The following is a 20,709-nucleotide window of genomic DNA, read 5'->3' on the forward strand; positions in this document are numbered from 1 at the left end:
ATCGTTCTAAAATATCATTTCTAATGTTGTCAGTATATTACTTTCGTAGTTATTTTTATAAAATATGATCATTACTTCAATCGTGACTTATAAGAACCCTTTTTATGGTTTGTTCACCGTTTGGCTCACGGTTCCATGAATAGGGTAGGTATAGATTGCTGTTCAACACTGCATTGAGGATAGTGAGGAGAGCCCGGTAATGCAGTCTGCCGTATGGAACAACGAAAACTTGCGAAGTTTAAAAGTCCTATCAAGCTATGCAGGTCTTCTAAGTTTGTCGTGCTGTTTGTCACGTAGTGCGTTTTGTCATTATCTTGTTGATAATGCTCGCGATTTATTCACTTGCCATCCAAAACATGGTGCAAATGATCCCAAAGTAGGCAAATATATCTTGGCGAGCCACCAGAAAATCGAGATACACAATTATAAGTATCCCTTGAGTTTTCAAAGTTTGAGCCACCCAAATTGGTCACTGTGGCGAAGGTCTTGGGTGCCGTGCTTAAGCCAAATGGTAGGCACGTAATCTGAAGCAGTCTTCTTCTGTATACTAGTCGAAGAACATATCTGTGACCTTCGGCTACCGGAAGGTAGAAGTAAGCCTGGGCGAGATCCACTTGCACAGCCATTCGTCTTTCTGAAGAAACTCTAGCACCCGAAAAACATTTATTAAACTGAAGGGTTCCGTAATTATGAACTTGTTGAGAACCTTGAGATTGAGTATTGGACGGTTCTTTCCGTCGCCTTTTGGGCACAAGAAACATATTGGAAAGAAAGCTGGCAGAATTTGCAGCTATCAATAGAACTTTTTGTTTTATCATTTGGGATATGACGACATCCATCTCTTTGGACTCTCTGGTCAAATCTGGCATTATCTATCAAAGGTGGCTTTTGGCCAATGGTATGCGATACCCAGTTATTATTTTCAACAAGAAAGGCGGAGCTCCCATTTCTTTCCATTGGTCTTGATATAATGTTAGGCAACCCGCCTGGAAAGTCATAACTTACGTGCCTTGTTGGACGCATCAAAGTCCGCCTGCGGTCCTGGACGCTTTCTGTTTCCTCTGTTGGACATGGTTCCTATTGTAATTTACTCGTGATATCCCAAGGGAGCTTTTAGAGTTTTGCGTCACACGCCATTCAGCGTGAGTGTGATTACCATTTCCCTTCGAGGAAAGGTTATAATGGCGACTCTTCGAAAGTCGATCCAAAAAGCCACCCTGCGAGGGTAGATTGCAATGATGGTACGACCCGCAACATGCATGATTGGTACCCTGCGAGGGTCCGTGATAATGAGCCGACCCCTGCAGGGGATGGCTAGTATACTTACTGGTCCCTGCTTTGTAATGATGCTGCTACTCGCAACATGCAAGATTGGTACCCTGCGCGGGTCCGTGATAATGAACCGACCCCTGCGGGGGGTGGCTAGTATACTTACTGGTCCCTGCTTTGTAATGATGCTGCGACTCGCAAAATGCAAGATTGGTACCCTGCGCGGGTCCGTGATAATGAACCGACCCCTGCGGGGGGTGGCTAGTATACTGGCAGTCCTAGGCGGAGCGTACCAAGTCTTTCAAGGCCGAAAACCATCACACGCCGTGATAATGAGCCGACCCCTACGGGGGGTGGCTAACAGACTTACTGGCAGTCCGAGGGGAGCGTACCAAGTCTTTCAAGGCCGAAAACCATCACACGCCGTGATAATGAGCCGACCCCCATGGGGGGTGGCTAACAGACTTACTGGCAGTCCGAGGGGAGCGTACCAAGTCTTTCAAGGCCGAAAACCATCACACGCCGTAATAATGAGCCGACCCCCATGGGGGGTGGCTAACAGACTTACTGGCAGTCCGAGGGGAGCGTACCAAGTCTTTCAAGGCCGAAAAGCTTTCTTGACACCACCAGCCCTCTTCAAGTGCGGTAGTGACCAGTCCGAACTAAGGAGATGCTGGTTGGACCGCACCTCACACCATTCTTTTTTGTCAAAAAGTTGAACGCCTTGCAGGATTGAACTAGGGCCACAGGTGCCTTAGGAACTTCGGGCTTGCTTTCTTTTCCATAGTCACGTGCACGGGCTGTGGTAGCTTTATTATTTACCGCATCCGTATTTGCTTTATAAGTCACTCATTCTGAAAACAAATTACTGAAAAAAAAAAAAAGTACACGGAAGAAACTCGTGACAAAAAAGGGGTAGATGTACAAAATATTAACACTTGATTTCGCAAAATCGAATATCGAACGGTAAAACCGTTAACAAATTGTATAAAATATTATAAACTCACCTGTGTTCTGCGAGAGCACTGAGTTTATTTTTCAACGAAATACTACAGCGGTTGGTTAGACCAACCTTCTCGGGCGGAAAACAAGACGCCAATGACGAACTGTGGCCGCCGAGAACACTCGTCGCCTCCTGCCTGGTGGGGAGTGAAACTGGTCGGTGTGCGAGAGAGATGCAAGATATGGGGTAGAAAAGGACAGAGATAAAAGCGGAAAACACGTAGGTGCCTATCTCAAACTAGTAAGCTTCAAATAACGGTCAAGAATTTAATACATATATACGTTCTGAAGTTCTAGAAAATATTTTATAAAACAAACAGTTTTATATAGTCATTAGATTATTGCAATATTCAGGTTTATTATGATTTTTACGTAAATAAAGGAATACATTTTCGTGCAAATAATCTGGGAAGACAAATTATAGTCGGGGAGCTAGTTATAAAACTTAAGAAAAGCGAGCGATTTCTTGTATCATAAAAATTCTTTTAAGATAACATGAAAACAATTATTGATTATGTCATGGACGCCTGAGCATAAAGATATAAACATTTGTATTATTATAATGAAAACGGATATGTTCCGTATACACAATAGTTTATTTCAACATTCCTTTGCAAAATGTTACGTTATTTGCGTGGGGTGAAGAGGCCGATAACACATACGTATATTTTTTGAAACATTTACAGACACCCGTACTTACATATATTTTATACATTTAATTATTTTATGTATACCACATATACATATTGTTATTTAAATAATGTTAATACAGGCAGATAAAACTTTGAATAAATCTTATAACGATTAAGGATAATAAGCGGGAAAATGTTTGACTTTTTTGGGAAAAAAAAAGACATAAATTAACTATTCTTAGTAATAGTTCAGAAACCATGACACTTTGTCATATGACAAAATAACCTTTTGAGTATTTTTAGAAAATCGGGTATTGTATTCGATGTACAAAAATAAAGTCAGAAAAACTTTGAATATTGAATATCAGATATCACTTGACCAAGTAATATTCCAAAATCCACCTAATTTACAACACGTTAAGAGCACAATCACACGTTATTTTACAGCACAATTTTCTTGTTCCAACCTTTTTAAGACGCTCGCTAATTACTTAAATACTCTTAAAAACCTCTATGACTAGCTCCTAAGCTCCATTTTTTACAAATCGTAGTATTTACAGCCTCATTTAATACGGCTGAACGTTAATATTTACACGAACTCTAATCTTGTGCCCACTGTTACAACTTACCCAGTTGACAACTGATCCCAAGCTCCCTACAATTTTTACAAATAGGGCCATTATGAAACTGTTTGTCAAAGTATCAATTCCGTTGAGCAAAGATGGTACCATACTTCTTTTATAATTGCGTCACTTTCATGTCTTGTGAGTGATGTCAAAACATGTTACGATCTCTTTCTTCTAGACTACGTACAGACATCGACATTGGCGTCTACTATTCGCCTAGGCCTTTCGTCATCTGCCGAATTACAATATCAAAACGGTCTCTTCACCCCGAACATATGGACTTAGCCGACTATATACCACAATTATGTACATTTACAGACTATCTTACACAACTTGTTCGTCATCTCGTGTACTAGAAATGGCATCAGTCGTGGTAGAAGTCGCGGCACTTCTATACAACTTTAGATTAGACTCTGTGTAATCTAGAATTTTCCTACTGGAATGTCTAATGTAAAGCATCTGTCTGTGGTAGATTTTTAAAGCGCCTTTTATCGTAATATAAGTAATACCGCCTAAGATGGTTCTGTGTAGATTATTTTGTATGGATCGGAAGAATATTTTGCCGATTATAGTAGAAATGGTGGGTAGAAGTAATGCTGAGCAGAAAATCCTTGTTGGGGATAAATGTGAGTTCGGATTTTGGGTCTGATTTGTGTTCTGACCAGTTACTATAGCACCTCTGTCGCCTTCCACGCTGAAAATAATAAAACGAATTTCATTAGCATTATAAAGTAAACACAAGAAGAATACGTTTGCGTAATAGGTGATAATTTATGGAAATAGTTTTAAAGTTCAAATATCTTAGCTTGTTTATTACTGGCCAACAATATAAACGTTTATTAATGCGACATGATTTATGTTTACGGTGTTTTTAATGTCATCGTGTCCGCTAATTTGAAAAAAAAAGCAATAAGTAACATTTAGGTATGCATATTGCAATTCATGGTGTATTTATTTTATTTGCAATTAAAGACTTTCTACAGCATAACATATTATTCTGTAAGTACCATATTTTAAGAGCCCAAAAAATACATCAATTTCTAAGCCAGTTGGGTTTTTGCAGGATACGGTTTGATAAAAAATCATACTTTTATTTGATATCACAATTGACCGAAGATATAACCGATCCATTCGTTGTTTTTTTTTTGTCTCCTTTTATACTGCGATCTGTCTAATCAAAAAACAACAGATGGATCAGTCATTATAATCCACAGGCATCATCCTCCAAGCCTTTTTCCCAACTATGTTGGGGTCGGCTTCCAGTCTAACCGGATGTAGCTATAATCCACAGGCAATCCCCAAAAAATAATTACTAAGCAACTTACTTGCCAAACGGCAGTATATAGGACAAGGCGGGTATCTTAGCGCAGTATTTCCTCAGGAAGAGGAGCACTGAGTCCTCCCAGTTGTACATCTTGGCGCTAATGAGAGTCACCGGGATAGTCGGCAGGAGCACCAATAGCACCAGCGGGTCGGCCGACTCCATCATCTCTAGGCCTTCTCTGTGGCCTACTACCTGAAATTGAGAAGAAGAGAATTAAGGATTTATATATTTGTTTATGGTACTCCAACAGCTTTGCATACGAAAAAAAAATATTTCGGCAGATTTTTTATGCGATCTCCTGTAGTCCATTTGAGTCGGCGCTTAACTAAAGGCAAACACTCTTGACAGGACTTTTTACACAAATACATATTAAACGAATATTTATATGCCTCAAATATTTTTAAACGGAATTTTTAAATAAAGACTCCTATCATGATTGTTAACCTTTTAGTTAAGTGATCTGACATAATGATATCATCATTGGAAAATTATTGCAACAACACTATATGTCAGACAAGTTCAACAAAAACCTTTTGGGAAGAGGTTAACTGAAATTGGTCTCGAATCTGTTATAAAGAACACTTTACATAAATCTACCAAAACACATAATTTTTAAATACATTTTGCTTCATTTTAGAGTGTAACAATCGTTACGGTGAACGTCAGTTAGTCACACATCGCAAACCCTGATTAACATGCTTTAACATACTGTATTGTGCAAGTCCTATTGTAGCATTCGAAGGCTGAGTATAAAAATATATCGTCCAATCGACAATACAAAGTATATTCACAGATCGTAAATCGTAAAAACTAGTTTTAAGACATAACCTACGTAAATCTACGCCCTTTAGACTAAATTTTTTAGCATGAAATCATCTGGAAACCCCCTACGAAATACAAACTTCACCTTTTTTTCAAAATTAGTGAAAATCCCAGAAAAAAAGATTACCTATTTACGTCATAATATAACACAGGGGAAAAACCGTTCTTTGACATTTTAATTAATTTAAGATGAAATGACTCATTGGGTCAAGAAGCTTTTTTCTAAAAGTGGACTCCGATATGCTAAATTAATTAATAACTCGCCACTTCGTTGTAAAGTTCGAGGTCCGATACTTCTCACTTTCGTGTTACTTTTGTGACAGTCGTTTCTGCAACACATTACCTATAGAGAACTTTGAACCTAAGACAGTTGTAATAACTTGCGATCACTGTAATCAAATTTTAATTATTTATTTACCTTTCACAAAATACAATTTAAACTGTCAAGAGTAAACATCGTGTTTGGTTTTATGACCAAACCTAGCGGTCCCACGATATTTGGGATTATGCAAATACATTATGAGTAAAAGATTAAATAATATATAATAATAAATTAATACAAGGCACCAAAAATGTTGTACGTAAATATTTTAAAAGACCATTTGCACTAGCATGTATACAGCAGAAAAAAAACAAGGTCGGAACGCTAACCTGAGATGATAAATAAAATTCGCAGTCATCCTTAAAATACTTGCCCTTTACCCTGTATAGCAAGTTTTTTTCAAATCCTTACGTAAAACTTTAGGAACCTTCAAACACTTTTGTTAAGTATATGAACGGTATATCATATATTTTATGATATTCTATGGCGAATGGTAAAAAAATAACCTTATCCATTCAGTGGTTTAGCCACAGGAGTCATTTTTCGTTTTTATAATTTACAATATCATGTGTAAAGCAGAGATAAAGTTAGGATTATCGAATATTTTGACCAGTTGACAGATGCCAATTTCAGTTGTTTGTAATGACTGTTCTAATTCTTGCACATTTTTTTTTCTATTTACTTTGAAAAACTATTTTTTTTTTTCATTTTTACGTATTTTATTTTTTTCTTTGTGTTAATCGACATACATTAACCAGTATATTACCGTATTTAATTTAATGTGATTAGGTACGACCCACCCGATATGATAGAGAGTTTAATCAGGACACAAAGGGCAGTACGAATAAAACCTATAGCCCAGAGAAAGTGCTGACGCAATCCAATGGGTTGGTCACAGAACTCAAATCGTTGCGCAAACATATGCTGATTTTAGCGCAAAATGTCGCGATGAACCGCAAAACAATGTTTACATAACATGCAGGTTTTCATACAAAGGTTTGTGGTTTGGCATTATGTGACGAGCCTTTACACAACTTTGTTAGGGTCGCCTTCCAAAGGATGCATTTGAATATTAGCTTGAATGGCGCAAATGGTATCTCTGTTGTAATCTGGAACCTTTAGGCTTTAGAACGACTGCCAAAGATACAAAAATTACAGCTGGGAGCCACGGCATAACGTTATTTCCGAAGGATTAAGGCTTTCGCATGTAATATACATTTAAACTTGCAACTGAAAACATCTGATCCACGACCCATGAATTCGATTAAGTAGGGTTCTAAATCTAAGCAGACAGGAAACCAGAAATCTACACAAGATATATAAACAAAACTACTGAGAAAAATGAAACAAAAAGCAATAACAATAATTATAATTGCAAGTCTTATCTACAATGTACGCAATAATTGCAATGTACCGGTTGTTAGTGACGTGGGTGTACGGAAACCAACTGGCAACAAGCATGATACAAAATTATAGACAACATACTCGATATAAGACCTATCGTGTATTCCCTTCACTAGGACTATCGAAGGAGATTTTATAACGACAAGGTAACTACGTAAAATAAAATTAAAAATACTTGAATTATTAATATATTATACCATTGTGTTGTTTTTCTGTGTTTTAAAATAGATAAACGAATGCTTAATTTAATGTTAATCTTTAATGAGCAGCGCAAAAATTTGGTTATGTAAATCAAAACGTGAAATGAAAACGTGAGTTTGCAAGTTAAGCGTAGGTTATCAAAAATTGAGTGCATTTGTACTGTTTCTATAGATATGCGAATTTATCTACCTCTTATCAATGCTTGTGACGTAAAAAAGTTACCTCTGACACGACAAAGTTCAAACATTAAAAATAAATATTGACAACAAACCTTTTTTTTTCTTATTATTTGCATTGATACGGAACTTAAACATGTTCTACTATCTGGAGTTAAGTTGTTATTAAATGTATTACGATCACGTGTTTATTCACGAAGGTCACTGCAGAATAATATATTTATTTTTTATAGTTACACACGCCCACATTCCAAAAGTCACGTAATATAGGGGAATCTTGTTGCTATCAACCAGGCAACAATTCAGAATTACAATCCACATGAATGAAGCAAATATTGTAAAATTAAATGCGAATATATTTTTCTAATTTAGATAATATCTGATTTGGAATTAGATTGAACTTTGACACGGTTTTGTATCCTTTATCTGAGTTTATCAATAACTTTTCCTCAACAAATGATGTACCATATAAACGCACGCAGAGAGAGATTTTTGCAAAACGGCAACTATTTTGGCAGATCAGATACTTTTTAAGATGATTATTTTAACCTCTATCAATAACAAGTCTAAAATAACTTAGGCGCATCAAAACTTGTTTTTTTCGCTATAATATTAGCGCTTATGACGTAGATGAAAAGAGAAAACAGTTTTATTGCCATGGTAGCCAATAGTCTTCGAATGTAGTCAGAAAACCAGTTCTTGTTACAAAAATTTTTACAACTCCATATAGTCCTGATCAAAATTTCGCAAATGATAGGTATCCATGCAAATATTCTGAGACGGCATAAAAAGAAGAATTGAATTCAATTGATCGTAGAATCAATGCATAACAGTACATAGGTGTTCTGTTAGAATACGTAATGACAGACCTAACTGATAAACTGCTATTATATCAAGTAGGTCACTGTCAACAACTCTTGAATGGATCTTGAACAAACGCGATGATAGCATACCTCGAGGAAGTACGTTAGTTCGATGCAATTGTTTACATATTGTTAGTCACATTGATTTCATCCTTGGCAGTAGTTACGGGTAGTCAGAAGCCAGTCTGACACCAGCCTAACCAAGGGGTATTGAGTGGCCGGGTAACTGGGTTGAGGAGGTCAGATAGGGCAGTCGCTCCTTGCAAAGCACTGGAACTCAGCTACATCCGGTGAGACTGGAAGCCGACCCCAACATAGTTGGGAAAAAGGCTCGGAGGATGATGAGTCAAATTGATTTCAGTCGTCCGGCAACCGGCTTCGCGAAATGCGCGCGCAACGGTAGTTGCATCACGTTGAACTGTGAAATAGCAATTCAGCGTTGAAGGGCTTTAGTACCTGGGAATCAATTTTCATATTGAATGTACGATGTCCTGACATGACCTAGATATAGTGCATTCAACTGGGATACGTGGAAAAGCTTTCAGGGCGTTCGCCACATCTGCTGGGGCGTCATTTGAAACATAACTAATAGAAACATGAAAGTTTGACAATTAATCTTCCTAGAGGCGAGCAGGTATAAAACTAAAACCAAGTACATTCAAGTTTCGGAAGTCCTTAAAGGATTTTCCCAGCGTAAGAAGTAAAATTATGACTTCATGGTGTTATTAACCAGAATCACCAAAGCCATGTGTGATTTCGCAAGATTTTGCGGTTTACCATAAGCGGTTCTGAACGGAAGCTTTTTTAGCAACTTCACTGTCCCTTGAGTCATATGTGAAACACACCGATTGTTGTAAAGTGGTTAAGCCGCCTAAAATCGCTAAAATGCCTTCACAATTAAACCTCCAAGAGTAGGAAGACAAACAAAAAAACAGCACAAAGGAAATTATTTGATAAAGCAAGTTCACGACATTGACAAAAAAGTACCGTGTGTGCCCAAAAAGGTGTTAAAAAGGACCGCACATTAATACCCTTAACAAACATCATAAAGGCAAATGTATGTCATGAATGATCGTACAATTAGCTTCGAACAGTAAATTCGCTGAAGTGTGTCATCTTCGACAATGGGCCGCGATCTATAACTGTTGGACACACGCTAATAAATGGCATCGGAACGAGACACAATTGAAAATGCAGGTTTAGTAAACTTTGTTCAAATTGTTCATTGATTCTCGACTTGTTACCCATCTGCTTTTTACTTAAAGGGTTATCTTTTATGGTTTCTACCTTTATGGGACTTTTAGACTAAAAAACACGCCTGCAAATACTGCTGCTGCCTCGGAACACAAAAATAAGAAAAAAAAACTGTCCCCAACTGCTATTGTTCAGAGAGTTCCATTAGATAAAACATTTAAAACTTAAAACAACTTAAACTTAAACATTTTAAACTAAAACAGTAGACATAAACATACAAGTATTACTAGATCAAAAACAGTGATAAGAGGTATGTAGGAAACAAATATGTATTTAATTTGTTTTTCGAAACCTGAACAATTATTTACCTACAAGCTGCGTTGTTTGAGAAAGCGATTAGAACTCGAGCCTACCAAATCAACAGAATCATATATTGTGTGCCTGAGTAATACAAATACAAAATTAGTGTCCTTTTATTACTCATTTTGTTTGATTCTACCATTATCTTGTCAAATGTATTCTTTCAAACACACTATTTAGAAATTTGAAAACATGGCCTTACTACAAAAACTTAAACGTCTGTTTTACACTTGTCTAAAAAAGTGTGGCTGCAAAATGGACCTTATTTCAACGCCATAATCTGTTATTTTTTTAGACAAGTTTAAAATGACGTTTAAAAGTTTTTGTGGTAAGACGGTAATTATTTTTATTTTTGACATTTAGGTATTTTGCATCTGTCGCTTTATCGGTCAAGTTCGGTGCTGATGTATCATTTACGTCAATAGCATAATTTTGTATAACAAAAAGTTCAAAGTGGTTTTGATATAAATTGTTGTCTTTGCAAAACATTGTATTTTTATGTCCACGTGAGATTAATTTAAAATTATAAAATAAAATAATTATTTTATTTTATAGTTCATATTCTGAATCTATAAACTGACAATTTATATAAGAAGAGTATATAAAAGAGAGTACAGAAAAACAACAAACTTAGGACATCAGTACGACATTGAAAAGGTTTCATAATAGTTCTTGAAAAGCAGCTTCTTTAACTCCTAAGGACAGACGATATTGAGACAATAGATAAGATCTCAATTGTACTGAGAAAACGATAGCAAGATAACCTTTTTCCCAATATGTCTATAGGTGATCAGAAAAGCATATAAAATGAGCTATGGATAGCAACGCTTGACACCGTGACAATTAATCTTATCGTAAACCCCACATTTTAGACAAGCATGATCATAGAAAAGATAAATGAAATGACACAAAGTGAAGGGCAACATATGGCAAAAACTGACATATTTATCTATAACAAGGCACGGATAAAATTTGCCCTATTTCATCATTCTCATGATGAAATAGTGAAATGAATGGCGCCAGGTATTCGTGACAAATCAAATGAGTTGATCCGTAGTCATCAAATTTTATGCAAGAAGATATTTTATGGGGTAATAAGTTACCCAAACTACTTCATGTATGTAGTGCAGAGCATCTACATAAATATGTTTGTGTAGATATTGCTACCTATAAGTATGGGTGTCGAAAAATCTGAACCAAATTACACTTATGTACAGGACTAATCAAGTAACCAGTCTTACCTGCATTACAGTAACAGCTCCATACGTAATAGCGATCCAGTATATGGATCCCAACAGGACTCCTCCAGCAATGAAGGGGCAAATCTTGTGGGTGATGTCCTCCATAGCATCCAAGAGTGCAACAAAAGCCCCCATAGAGGGGAACACTACAATATACTCCGCTTTACACTGAGGACACAGCACTTTACGAGTTATATTGCCTCTTTGCTTCTCGTCCACCCACCGTTGGAGGCAACTTTGATGTACCTGCAACAAGGACAGACAATTCTTTAATCTTTTGACTCAACTGATTAGAGACACACCTGGGTACCTATTCGATAAGGATGATATAATTGTAAAAAAGAGAGGAGACATATCGATAAAACTGTATAGTGATGGCGATGCATATTTGGGTAAGGAAACATCGAGTTCTTAAAAATCAACTTTCAAGCACATTAAAAAGCGGGAACTATATCAGTATTTTTGCGAATAACACGAGCTCGGGAAAATGTTGTCATGCAAGCTGCCATTCAGAGCTTGTTTTTATAACCTTTGCAAATCTACTTTCATTTCTCAGTGTCTCCAACAATATCGTCTAAAAATAAGATCAGCTAATATCATGATAGTAGATATAGAAGTCTGTTGTATTAATGCCTATCAGCGAAGTGTCAATAGAATGAATACAGAGTTCATGGCTGCTGACAACAATGAATGCTTCTGTAACCGCTGGGACGATTGTCATTGAAGCACTGTGTCGCAATTAATCAACTGCATAAAAACACAAACACCCAGAATAAAGGTGATTGACTGATGTGATCAAGGATGTTTTAAAAGAGAATTTATAGTATGGGCATTGTCCATACAGGCTTGACCAATGGAGATTTAACAATCGTGTTTCTTTTTAGGTTGAATTCCTCAGAATTGTCAGGTATTTACCGTTTAATAAACTTCGAAATCAAAAGTAGCACTCTTATTTAAATTTTTCAGCGACAAAGAAGTTATTTAGGACGTTCCCCTGTAGTTGCGAAAAATAACAGAGTCATTAACACGTTTCTGATTTTATCTACGATCAGAGATTTGACCAAGGCATTCGAATGAGTTCATCACAAATATCTTTTTCTCGTGGTTGTCTCCTCGAAAAATGTATGAGACTTTTAACCTTGCTTAATCCTACAGATATGAGATAACAAGAGGGTAAAAAGGGCAAATTATTTGAGCATCATCCTTTCAACTTCCGTTCAACTTGGAATAACTCAAGGTGATATTCAAAGTACTGACAATTTAGATATAAACGATTTTTTATAAGGTTCATGGTCAAACCCAGAATAGGTTCATAATTACTGGTGTCATGCAATATGGAGATAAGGGTACAGGTAGAAAAACAAATATGACCAAACCTTTTGGAAAAGGTACTTGTAACTCGAAGATTAGTGTAAATGATAATGGCCTGTAAAGTTCATTCGTCGTCCTTTTGAAGGACACATTAAGTTACAAATGTCGTTGATTTGATTGATTATACTGCTCAAATACTCTTCTGAACAAAAAATCATGTTTCGAACAGAAGTTCAATGAACCAGCAGTCTTGCAGTATAATGGGGTGGTGAGCAAATACTGTCTCAGGTGTAATCTTAGTTGATGATAATTCTTTGCAAGGTTTTAGGAAATTGTATAAAATAAAACGCTGCGCACTGCATTGCATAATAAGAGCGTTACTTTAAAGTACTAATTAAAACGCAAAATTATAGTATAATGTGCTTGGAGCACACGAATAAAATGCTGCACCATTAAAATTTCTTGGTGTAAACAAGGCAAATAGGAACTATTTGTTTTAATATTATTTGCACACAGATTCCAATGTGCTTGATTCAAGGTGAATTCCTACTTCTAATACTATTTCAATACACAATGATATGAACACTGATCAATTAGATCAAAACATTAATCAATGGTGCACTTCCGTTGAAACTATTGAAAACAACCCATGACCAATAATAGGAAGTCGTTTTGATATAATATTGAATCCGTAACAATCAAGATAATCCAAAAACATTATGACAAAGCAGGTATATTATTATGTATATCTAACGGTGCCTCCGTGATCCTAATTCCTCATAAATTAATGATAAAAACTGTCCTACATTTACTTTCCACATACAATAACAAATGAGCTGTCAGCATACTGATAACGCTTCAAAACAATGATTTAACTAATTATCTTGATAATAATATAAATTCGGCGTAGATAATAACGGCGTACCTTTGCAGAATGGTGTTAATAAGACAGGAACAAGGTTTATCAAATACACTTTCAATATACATTTTCCATGTGACTCATTCCGTAATAGTTATCTACAAAATCATTGACATCCTGAACTACATTATCCAATCAGGTAAAATACCAAAGTTCACTGAAATATATTTCACTTGACTATTTCACGTTCAAACAAAAACAAACAAACAATTGGTTCCGAAGTTATATTAGGCAAGAGAGTAATAAAATTAGTCCGCACAGTCAAATTAAATTGTATTTGATTAGTCAGATTTTTATGCAATTTGTTTGAACTGCTGACTGAACAAAATCAAAGTTTATTTCAAACTGTTCAAAAACTGAAAAGTCACTTGAAATGGCGTCTGGTGTTACGGTCTAAATTGACTGTATGAAACATATTAATTAATATTTATGGATACATTTTGCTGCGGGCAAATTATTTGACCTTTCATTTTGGTTATTTTCAAATTGAATAGTTCTTTATTTCTGTCTCAAAATACAAAATTGAGCTTTAACTAGTTTTGTTTCTTCTATTGCTGTTTATGCCACTAAATAATTTTGAATGCTGCATGAAGACAAGTATTTTTGACATTCAACACAATTTAGTTTGTAAATGTGAATGCAGTTGAAAGCATTTTAATTGTCATTTTATCCTCATTTGTCTTTGCGATTCTACATGATCTTCGCATGCTATTATTGTTTGTATCAATACATTCAAACTGTAATACCATACTATTTTAAAAAAGAGTAACCATGGAGTTTCTTGCCCATTCTTACTTTTGGAATGAATTAGAATCAAACTTAGTTATATTTTTGACGTTCATAAGTGCTTGTAAAGGCCTAAATGAAATAAATGATTTGATTTGATTAGTTTTAGTACTTATTACATTTATTTAAATCATAGAAAACAAAATATTAAAATCTAGCACACCCCATCATCAAATTTAGATTTCTCCACTTTAGATAGTTCCTTTGTCAGCATTTATTGTTATCTTAATTCTACATAATATTGACAAGATAAATCTCACACAAAGAATTGTATTTATTTGTTTATTTGCATCTTATGAACTGATAACCTTGATAGTGACATAGAAAACAAGAAGAAAGTGTCATTGTGATCCTTCAGGATAAACAAATTTATGTTTTTATTGTGTCTGTTTATAAGGGGCCTTATTATTTATTGGACCAAGGATACTTAGTCAAGTGTTTGTATTGGGATACCCTGAAGTTCCTGATTTACTTCCCGCAACTATATAGACTATGTTAGTCTGACTTATCTACAGTAATATAATAGTTTGTCTATTTGTTGTCTGTCTATGTACTGAACCAATTTAAAAAAATCTTACACTATTGGAAGGCCACACTCTTCCCTAGTAATCAAGCTATATTTTATCCTGATATGGGCGGTTAGTTCCCACGGGACACAGGTGAAACCACGGGAAATAAGCTATATTAATGCACAGCTTCACAGAAATCTGTTCAGATGTTTTGACACACAGTGCCGGCCAATTTACATTTACTGTATGCCTAAATGTATGCCTTTTTATTGTCCCAGTGCTGGGCACAGGCCTCCTCTCACACGGAGAAGAACTTAACCTACATTTAGATTTACAATATTGATGTCTACAACATACAAGTATTTCACAATAAAATCAAGTGAAACTTCACTCACAAAAGACTGTTCTGAATTAACATATTGTTTTAAAATACTAACTTTCTTGTTTCACTCTGCTTCTAACATAGCCCACTGACCCAGATTCATATTATTAAGAAAAAAAGTGAATTTTGTCTGACATTTAAATTAGCTTATTTGTAAATGATATTCGTCAGTTATTTTGCAACATACAGTATTAGTTTTAAGGTAATTTTCTGCACCCTAACAACGTGATATATGTAGTTATAAGGCACTTTGTAACTATAAACATGATACAATAAATAGAAAACAAAACAGAGTATATGGAATTTGAAGTCAAGCAACTGGATGTTTACATGACACTTCAGTTTTAAATGATCTGAATGCATATAAATATTGCTATTTATTTATTTCTTAAAGTATATTACAGTCGCGTAATTCCCATGTTTGTAATAAACAATGACTCAACAGTATTTTAGTAGATTAGTAAAGACTGAGTAATTTTAATTTCATGCTACCCATTGGAATTTTACTTGGTAGTATGTTTCAAGCCAAAATATAATTTAAATAAAATGCAAAAACTTTGATATGCCTTTCACATAATTAATAGGAAAGGTGTGTGCCCCGTGTTTAGTACCAGACAACAATTGCAAAATTATAACATTTAATAAAATATTTATGTAGGTACACCTAAACAGGTCAGTACAGTTCAAGGCACCCACATAATCTCAATGATACCTCCAAGGTTTTTTTTTTTCATTTAAAATACTCTATGACATGAAACATTGTATGCAATTGAGTATAAAGCGCAGTACCTAACTGTTTATATAATACAGCTGCTACTGTTCAATACATAACATACTTAATCAATCTCATTTCACAATTATAAATGAAATTACAATACAATCTCATGTTTAAATAAAACAATTGGAGCAAACAGCATACTTTCACTTCCTTACATGTTTATATCACAAATCGGAAGCACAGACTATAACCGCGACTATGTGGAACTAAGGCGTAGAACTACTTACCCATTTCGTGGTCCCGATGCACTTGCAAGGCTGGACCCACGCCGCAAGTCTGTCATCAGCCTCAGTTGCAAAACACACCCAACACGACTTCGTATTCTCATCTTCCGCTGGCTGCAACGTTAAACTAGAGGCCTGAGCCTGAGCCGTAGAAGTAGGCTTTTCGTTAGCCATCATAAACTGCGTACACAATAACGAAATCAAAAACTCGCACTAAAAAACAGACGAGCGTATCACAACAGTTTGTAACACCAACTGACGATGTTCTGCTAATCCTTGTGACGTTACTATAACAAAACCATATTTTTCTCCGCAAACGATAAAAATACTTTTGTAATCTTAATCAACAGCTGTTTGATTCGCAGGGTTTTTAGAAATTTCGTTCGTTTTGACAAGACGTTTGTGGGAAGTTGTATTTTTGATGTCTTCAAAATGAATGATGATTGAGGACTTGTGGGCAAAAACGTGAACGCATGAACTGCGAACGTGAACGAATCTCTCTGGAGAAGGAACGAACTTCTGAACGTCTGGTTTTCTGGCATCAAATGACAGTTGGAGTTTGACAGCACTAGTGAAGCGCAACTGAATTCGGATTTAGTCGGGCACTCTAGTTTTAGTCGATTTTGATAAAGCATTTTTTATATATATTACATCTAACTGATCAGATATTGAAAAATGTAGGACAAGAAATTTATGCATTATATAAGTAAGTATATAAGGAATTACATAAGCGAGTATAGGTATAGCAGCGGATTAACAAATTATTACGGAGTTTGTAGGGAGGTAAACAAGGAAAGTTCATATGGGAAGTACAAAGAGACAGGAAATAGTATGACTTGACAAGTACATTGGAGGTGTGGAAATGCCCACTTGGCCCATTACGATACGATATCTTTGTGATCACTACTGTGATAAGTGGGATACGCCTGTGCAAATTAAATCTACGCTTCAAATAACACATCCGCATCGCTGTCCATGCGCTGGATTAGCCAGCCCTTTGTTCTCGTGACTTGTGGTGGACTCCACTACTGCTTCATACACCAATTTTGAGTTTGATGTCTTCAATCGAATAATCGATACCTATTACAAATTAGTAACTATTACTTTGCCCATCCCTATTTTATCACGTTCCAGTTCCGCAAAAAAAAACTTCAAGTTTTCAAAGCATAATATTTCTACATGGTCTCTTTTCTACTCATGATCTTGTCTTGCCAGAGCTAATTTCAAAAGCTTTTGGTATGCTTGAAATACCGTAAAAATCAAAAACGATAGGTGGGAATATTGGATCGCTGAGGTTAAAAGGTGGTCAACTCAGCTGGTTGAATTGAGCGTTCCATTTCAATGATTTTATTTTTAGTGAGGTTTCGTGGTTTCTGATCATAACACGAGGTGTTCAACAGTTGTAATAAATAAGTGAAATGAAAATAAGTGTATAAGGAAAATTATATTGGACTGCACACTATTATTGGATTCTGTAAGTTGCATTCTTTACTTTCACAAGTTTTCGTAAGTTTTGTCGTTAATTAACTGTTTATTTAGTTAATTACCCGTTAAAATGATGTTTTCTTTTCTTCTCATTTTAAAGGTTTTATTTTGGTGTTCCATATTATTGAAATACCTAACAAAATTAAGAAAACTTTGTATGGTTACATCATAGGTAACCATTGCCTAATAAATAAAACATAAATTAAAATAAGGCTGAATTTTGGTCACTGTGTCTTAGGATCGGTTCTTCATATAAAACAGAAAAAAAAATCAAAATATCTTACTTGTACAAGTACTACTTGTACTTGTAGTCAACAATCACTTTCAAAACACTTACAAAAACTTAATCCAACTTAAAATGCCAAAACCTGAAATAACTATGTAATCTGATCTGCAATAATTATCTTTACACAAATGTGATAGATTTTGGGACCTATTCTTCCTCTATCCTTTGGGCTCAATAGCCCAGGTTGTCTCAAACTTAATTAGTTAAACTTGTCTATAATAATAATAAATAATAAAGCCCCGCAGGGCATCTGAGGCGGATGACGGGGAGTAGCGACCCCGCGGGGCTATATATCCGAGTGCTCCAGGGAGAGTATACTGTCCCCCATCTCCGGCTTGCCGGAGTGAAGCATGACGGGGGATAGGTCTCCCGCCTCTTGGCTTGCCTTCATCGGCCGGTCAGAGTGGAGTCGCTAGAGCAAGGTTAGTCCTGCTCGGAGGGTAGGTGCCTCGTGGTAAGTGGCGAGTGGGCCGGTGATGCTGGACCCACAGGGAGCGCGTGATCTGCGTTTAAAGTCCGCCGAGGTATCCTCACCCTTCTCAGCCGCTCATGCCCCTGTTGCCCTCTTGTTGCTTTTCAGTGACTGATTCCCGGGGGCCCAGTAAGTGAGTTGGCGAGTCTCCACCTGCCATTTTAACATGTATTTAATACATTGTCATCGGCAGGTGCCATAGTTCCCGTAGTTTCCCCATTCCTAGGCCATTAGCATCCCATCACAATAGCCCAAGTAGTTTTCATCCATAGTTAGCAATAGTTTAGCACAGAACCGGGGATTGTCCTTGGGTACATTTCTATAGTGTATACAGGGATAATCGTCGGTTTTGTGTCACCATTTCATTAAAGTTGTCTCAAAAGGGCTTCAACGTGTTGGCTTCGGCCCCACGTTCGCCTCCCAAAAATCCGGGACTCTATAGTCCCGAGGTCTGGAAGAGACATAAATAATAATAATAAATTCGTTTATTGATCCACAGTTACATTCACAAATCACTTCTTAATGTTATGAGGTAGATTACAATAAAGGTAAACTGTAACTATATTACTAGAGTCATTTTTATCAGTTCTGTGGTCCCCAAACTAGGCTGTGCCTGTATCTTGGGGACCTATTTTCTAATTACATTGTGTAAAATTAAATAATTAAATAAAATTACAATACCTAAATACATACATACATACATAGACTCACGCCTGTATCCCCGAAGGGGTAGGCAGAGGTGTAATATAACACCCACATCTCGCCATCTATATTTAAGTCCCACGTAATAAGGGGGGGGAGGTACCTAAATACAATCAGCTTTATATATCAGAGTAAATCATCACATTTTACAACAATTATCAGTTCTAATTTCTAATGTTAATTTGAACTTTAAACAATTTTCCAAATACATATAATTAGCCATAAGTATGTTGTGACAATTAAAATTATGTATAGCAAAATAAAGTTATGATAAGCCGGCAACATCAGTTATCGCGAGTGTGTAATGGCGGTTATTTTCCATGCACATTTAATGTAAAAATACTTTTGCATCCCTCTTCCCGCGGCCCCGGCGGCGGCGGCCACGCAACTAGTCACACTGTTACTCGATGGGATTTTTTTCTGAAAAAATTCCCATGGAGTAACAGTGTGACTGGTAGTGTGACCGGTTGGGAATTTTTTCAGAAAAAAATCCCATCGAGTAACAGTGTGACATTTGAGGGTGTTACTCGTTGGGAACAAATGTAATTTTTGACAGGCTAGAAAACTTTCATTAGCTTGGATGATAAACTTTTGTGAAGGTATGTACTAATCATTCTTCTGAATGGGAATGACTTAAAACTTTGAAATACAAGTTCCTATTTTAATTAGATAATGCCTTTTTTTGTCTGCCTCTTTAGTTTAAGTACCCTGGATTGCACACATGCAAACTTGAGCATAACTATGTACCTATAGCATAAGCTTTAAGGTGACCCCTAATTTAGGTGCCTTTATTTCATCTCGATTTACATGAGTAAGCCTCAGCGGTTCAAAGCAATGTGGACTTTACTTTTATACTGAGGTTTGTATAGTACAGTGACTAGAAGGCAATATAAGATTTTTTAGATAGTAAGACATCTTCCATAAGATGAATGCCGGTAACCAGTTACCCTTGAACAAACATACAATTGAGAGGGGAATGAATGACGGTCGGCGCGCACGTAGGTACCGCGAATTTGCGATTGCGAAGCGCTACGTCACTAAAACCAGCCAGTCCTCGCGAGCTGCGCGTCAAATGCGCGCGTGTCTACCATCGCGTCTTCCCGCGCCTTTTTCAAATATCGAACAAGGTACATTTTATTGTCACTTTCACTAAAATTTTGGAGTTGCATCATCATTATGCCAACCTGCTTTGTCACATGTACACCGTCGTGAAGAGTTCGTATATACAGATATTTCGTAATGTGTAATCTTGTACGGTATATCTCGTGGATTACGAAATTATCTCAACGTGTTTTGTCAGTGTCTGTATGAAAGGTTTTAAAGAAGTTTTTTATACAAGTTCATTTTACTTGTTCTACGCTGTTTGAACTTTGTTCGCCTATTACTATTGCGGCTCATCTACATATTACGTGAAGACTA

The 20,709-nt window shown here is 36.2% G+C and overlaps 2 protein-coding genes across 4 annotated transcripts in view; one reads left to right on the forward strand and one right to left on the reverse strand.

Moving 5' to 3' along the window:
- Window positions 1-2,710: 2,710 nt before the first annotated feature.
- Window positions 2,711-16,828, reverse strand: LOC124641854 (E3 ubiquitin-protein ligase MARCHF5-like). Its single transcript, XM_047180101.1, has 4 exons — window positions 16,349-16,828; window positions 11,437-11,682; window positions 4,855-5,045; window positions 2,711-4,223 (listed from the first exon to the last, which is right to left on the reverse strand). The coding sequence occupies exons 1-4, from the start codon at window positions 16,520-16,522 to the stop codon at window positions 3,854-3,856; spliced, it is 981 nt and encodes a 326-aa protein (XP_047036057.1). The 5' UTR covers window positions 16,523-16,828; the 3' UTR covers window positions 2,711-3,853.
- An 834-nt stretch (window positions 16,829-17,662) lies between these two features.
- Window positions 17,663-20,709, forward strand: part of LOC124641677 (ileal sodium/bile acid cotransporter-like) — a 39,830-nt gene continuing 36,783 nt past the window's right edge. Inside the window, exon 1 of one of the 3 annotated variants that reach the window (XM_047179838.1) lies at window positions 17,663-17,819. The gene's annotated coding sequence lies outside the window, so the exon portion shown is untranslated. Of the gene's footprint in view, window positions 17,820-20,320; window positions 20,418-20,709 lie in introns of those variants that run through there. The other 2 variants (XM_047179841.1, XM_047179839.1) reach the window with 2 other exon arrangements.

Source organism: Helicoverpa zea, chromosome 23, assembly GCF_022581195.2.
Source record: "Helicoverpa zea isolate HzStark_Cry1AcR chromosome 23, ilHelZeax1.1, whole genome shotgun sequence".
Lineage (NCBI taxonomy): Eukaryota > Metazoa > Arthropoda > Insecta > Lepidoptera > Noctuidae > Helicoverpa > Helicoverpa zea.